Raw genomic sequence first — 4,677 nt, 5'->3', positions numbered from 1 at the left:
GATGCAAAATATTAATGTATAAAAATTAAAATTTAGTTAATATATATTTTCATTTTCATGTTTGAAATTTTAGGGAAGTCAAGCTATTCTTTTTCAACCAGCAAGTAAATTTCTTCCAATGATTATTGAGGTTAGTCTAGCTCCATCAAAGATTTAGTGTTTAACGATGTTTCATTATTAAATCGAAAAAACAAAAATTTAATTTTAAAGTAAAAAATGATATTTAAAAATTAAGAGTTCAATTTCCAAAAAAAAAAGGTAAAAAAATTACAATGTTTATTTATAATAATTTTTTCAGGTTTGCAAACAATTATTGTACAAAACAAAGTCTATTGAAGGTGTTAGAGTGGAGAATAATAAGTTTTGTGTGTCTGTGCATTTCCGTTGCGTCGATGAAAAGGTATGAACAAATTTCACATATTATTTTTCGAATTTTTTTACTATACGTCTCATACAACTGACACAAAGTAAATCTCTTGATAAATATTAATAACGAATAACCTAGTAAAAGACTTGCAACTTTAAAAAAGTTAAAGATAATATTTTATTTTATAATGAATTATTTATTATTATTTTTTATTTTATTTTATTTTTTAAACAGAAATGGGGTGAATTATCACAAGAATTAAGGTTAGTGCTAAAAGAATATCCAAAGCTTAAATTATGGGAACTGCATGATAGGGAAACAGATTTTCACTTAAATATTGGGAAACTTGTTTCATCGATTTCATAAAATGTCTTTGGAAAATCCAGTGAATAATCTTTAGAGGAAAAATTCATTGGAAAGATGATTATTTTTTAATAGTGTACACACTAATAATGTAATGATTTATTTATATTATCAGTAAATTTTAATTTGTGATAGCAATTTCGTTTATTTTTTTAATCATATTATCGATTAGTATTTATCTAAAAGATTTATTTGTAATAACCTAAGAACATAACATGATTGTATAAATATAAGTTTCACTATTAGTAAATATAATTTAAACTCTATTTATTTTATAATTGTAAAAATATTTGATTACTATTATACAAAATTATTTTATTACTATGAGAAGTTAAACTATTTGTTAATTATTGAACCAATTATATGTTGTATAATAGGTACTTAGAGAAAGAAGGCAAGGTTTAGGCATTCTTGTTTCAAAAACTCGAAAAGACACACATGCATCATATTCTTTACAAGAACCTTCTGAGGTGAGAATCTTTAAACATTAAGTTTCTTTTTGGACCATCAAACAAAGTGGATTATGAACTCATTTATTTGCACTTAATGGAGGTCTGAATTTTAATTATTTAGATTCAGTCCATTAAGTATATTTGGTATTTAGGTCTGAATCTGAACGTTTCAGATTCAATCCATTAAGTTTATTTATTTTATTTTTAAAAAAACCTCTTAATGGTCTGAAGAGGTCTGAACGAATCAGATTTGCAGAGACTCTTAACGACATTCAAACTCATTTAATAAGTTATTAAATAATAAAAATAATAAATCATAGTTTTTCTGTTTTGGGCATGCCTTTTTGTCTCATAATAATAATATTTTTGGTGTATTGTTATTTATCAAGGTTTTTGAATGAAAAAATAGTACTTCAAATCATGATTATTAAAACTTTAACAACATTAATTATTTATTGATTTGGAGTACTATTTTTCATTAAAAAAAAAGTTTTAAAAGTTTTAATAGTCATGATTCGGCATATTATTTTCTCATTCAAAAACCGTGTTCAGAATTAGAGACCACATCTTAATATCCATATGTGTATTCAGATCAAAATACCCAGATCTTAATACAAATCTTAATATTCAAATATGTATTCAGATTCAGACCTCTTAATTTTAATGAAAACAAACGAGGCCTAAATCTTAGTATAAATTAATAGAGGGGGCCTATAGTACTCATTTTGTTTTTGTTAAGAGGTCATCATTTTTGCAAACTTATGGACATTGGATGAAGTGATCATTAATAATATTGCTTAACTTTTAAGCAACTAAGTTTAGTATCTAAATTATCCCTTTTAACATTCTCCTCATATGTAAAATCATCTCTAAACTATTGAGAATTGTCTAGCTAGTACATACATAGGTATATGCCTTTGTTGTATATAAATAATATAACAAAAAAGGTTAGAGAAAGCAAAAAAAGAAAAAAAAAAGAAAAAAGTATATATGTATTTATCTAAGAGCAGCTTAAATCTCATGTATATACTCTTTATTAGATTTTATAAAATGTTATATTTTTTATGTAAGAAAAGTGAAGTCTTTTCATTTTTATTTTATCCCCAAGGATAGATCATACACATATCTTGCAAGAAGAGGAATTCTTATGCTTCGACATTTAGACTAGACGAGCTAATTAGTAATTATGTAAAATAAAAAGAAAAATAGCATGAACAAGGAAAAAAAACGAAAAATATCTCACATTATTTTTTTATTTATGTTCATAGCTTTATTTATCGAAAAAGAAATATAGATTGATAATTAACCAAAGAAACGCGATGAAATTAGATGACATGATCTCTCTCATCAACAATTCAAATCCCATAGAGAAATTTGCAACTTCATGATTTAGAACATCTTGTGATGAAGTTTCATTTGATGAGTATTTCAAGTTCTTATTAGTTGTTGCATTACATAATTCAACTCTTTAATATTTGTGCATGATGTCTTGTTGGATAGTGATTTTCCATTTCTTCTTGTGGCTTTTTTGTTTCTCCAATCAAGCTAGAGAAGTTGTCATAGGCACTTTCTTGGTTATTTTGATATCACTTTCAACTTTACCATAAGAGCAACTTGACTCATGTTCAATTCTTAAATTCTTGTCCACAAATCCCAAGCCTAATACACTTTGTGGACAATTCATGTTTTGGGATGCATACACTACGTCCTCCATACTAACGTCATCATCAAAGATAATGGACTTCCCCTTGTCATCTTTTGTCAACATTTTAGGAACAAAAGTAAAATCTAATTGATCTTCTTTATCCTTGTTTACTTCTACTTTGGATGTTGAAATCTTGAGAGACCTAGTCAACTTGAGAAGGGCTTCTTCTTGGTTAACAACTTTAGACCAAGTTGATGTTTCTTTGGCTGTCATCTTGTTTTGTAAGTTCTTGGATTGATTCACCAATCTCCTCATCCTCCCTAAATTAGGACACATGTGTTTGATAATTGCAGCTAAAACACTTACTTTCCATGCCTTCTTCAAACCATGGGGCTTCCTATAAGGTGGTGGACCTTGTTCTTGGGACAGCCCTTGATCACCCCACCAAAGTTCATTCCCTATCACAACATAGATTCAGAATTTAAACTTCATGAGTTTGATTAATGTTACTAATTTTCCAAAATCATGAGTTATTCAAAACTAATATTTATATAATACTTCTTTATCCCAAGCATTTTGCTCTTTAGTTTGTTTCTATAATTAGAAATAATTTTAACTTTAAATTTTCTATTTTACCCTTAATGAGATTATTTATAACTGTAAAATCTATAGTTATTTTAGACCACAAGTTACGAAAGCTTTTATTTCATTCTTAAACTTTGTGCTCTATCAAAGTGCATCATATAAATTGAGACGAAAGACCGAGGGACTAACACTTTTTCAAGAAATTTGACGTATCTAAATACTCTCACTATTTCAATTTGGCTGTCTTGTTTCCTTTTTAATTTTCCGAAAATATGTCACTCGCTACATTTTATATCTCATAATTAACTCTGGCATCGCCTACATGTTTAAGACCATGAGATTCAATGACATTTTTTATTCGTTACACATATTTTAATTAATTTAAGAGCACAAGAATGAAAAGATCTCTTTGTACTAAGTTAAACTAAGACATATAAATTGAAACGGGAATAGAGTGATGGTATAGCTACCTGTTGGCCACCAAGGTGGGGCTAAACCTCTATCCAAAGGGAACCTCCTTTGTGGAGGGATACAATGTTGCATTAGAGCTGAAAGTATTGAGCTTAAAGTAGTGTCTTGCAATTCTTCAAGAAGACACATAAATGAGGCATTAGGATCCAACATGTTCTCCTCCTCTACTAATTTGGGCAAGGATTTAGCAATGGCAATAGGGGCATTTTGGTCAAATCTTACTTTCTCCATCCACCATTGTTGTAAACTATCTGAACAGCCACTCACCAACTTCCCCTTCTCTGATACAATCCCATACACAAAGCCTTGACCCTTGCAAACCTCCATGATTTTTACCTGTTAATCAAACAAGAAAAGGCTTTGAATGACTATATGTGTATTAATGGTAAGTTGGAGTGTTCAACTGACATCCTAGATATAAATTAGGATGTACGTCTTGATGTACATATTTAAAGTTGGAGTATTTACTTGTCAGTTAAGCCAAGTTTGAATATCTATATATGTATTACGTTGTAAGTTGAAGTGTTTAACTGAAATCATGAAAATAAGCTAAGGTATACGTCTAAATGTGCATATTCAAAGTTGGAGTTTTTACTTCCCAACTGAGGCAAAATTTGGATATATATATATATATAAATTATTTTGTAAGTTGGAGTGTTCAACTGAAACAGTGAAGACAAGTTAAGATGTACGTCCAGATGTGCATATTCAAAGTTGGAGGATTTACTTGTCAACTGAGGCAAATATTGATTACCTATATACATAAATATATATATATATAAATATATATATAT

The 4,677-nt window shown here is 28.4% G+C and overlaps 2 protein-coding genes across 4 annotated transcripts in view; one reads left to right on the top strand and one right to left on the bottom strand.

Moving 5' to 3' along the window:
* LOC107018944 (probable trehalose-phosphate phosphatase 6) overlaps positions 1 to 1,302 on the top strand; it is a 6,060-nt gene extending 4,758 nt beyond the window's left edge. For 2 of the 3 annotated variants that reach the window (XM_027916969.1, XM_015219543.2), the window contains 3 exons: positions 74 to 130; positions 299 to 400; positions 1,108 to 1,302. In XM_027916969.1, the coding sequence (XP_027772770.1) occupies positions 74 to 130; positions 299 to 400; positions 1,108 to 1,221 (273 nt within the window). In that variant the 3' untranslated portion in view covers positions 1,222 to 1,302. Of the gene's footprint in view, positions 1 to 73; positions 131 to 298; positions 401 to 601; positions 631 to 1,107 lie in introns of all 3 variants that reach the window. The other variant, XM_015219544.2, reaches the window with a different exon arrangement.
* A 143-nt stretch (positions 1,303 to 1,445) lies between these two features.
* LOC107018945 (putative ETHYLENE INSENSITIVE 3-like 4 protein) lies at positions 1,446 to 4,632 on the bottom strand. The gene is made up of 2 exons (XM_015219545.2): positions 3,883 to 4,632; positions 1,446 to 3,285 (listed from the first exon to the last, which is right to left on the bottom strand). The coding sequence occupies exons 1-2, from the start codon at positions 4,208 to 4,210 to the stop codon at positions 2,723 to 2,725; spliced, it is 891 nt and encodes a 296-aa protein (XP_015075031.1). The 5' UTR covers positions 4,211 to 4,632; the 3' UTR covers positions 1,446 to 2,722.
* Positions 4,633 to 4,677: the final 45 nt, after the last annotated feature.

Source organism: Solanum pennellii, chromosome 5 (genome assembly GCF_001406875.1).
Source record: "Solanum pennellii chromosome 5, SPENNV200".
NCBI classification, from domain to species: domain Eukaryota; kingdom Viridiplantae; phylum Streptophyta; class Magnoliopsida; order Solanales; family Solanaceae; genus Solanum; species Solanum pennellii.
Note: the sequence above shows the minus strand (reverse complement) of the source record. Positions and strands in the feature narration are given on the sequence as shown.

What these genes read in the sequence shown, in the direction of transcription:
- LOC107018945 (XM_015219545.2), bottom strand. Translation starts at nt 4,210, where the DNA reads ATGGAGGTTTGCAAGGGTCAAGGCTTTGTGTATGGGATTGTATCAGAG. An exon ending in CCCACCTTGGTGGCCAACAG is followed by an intron (nt 3,286 to 3,882) that starts GTAGCTATACCA and finishes ATGTTGTGATAG; the next exon opens with GGAATGAACTTTGGTGGGGT.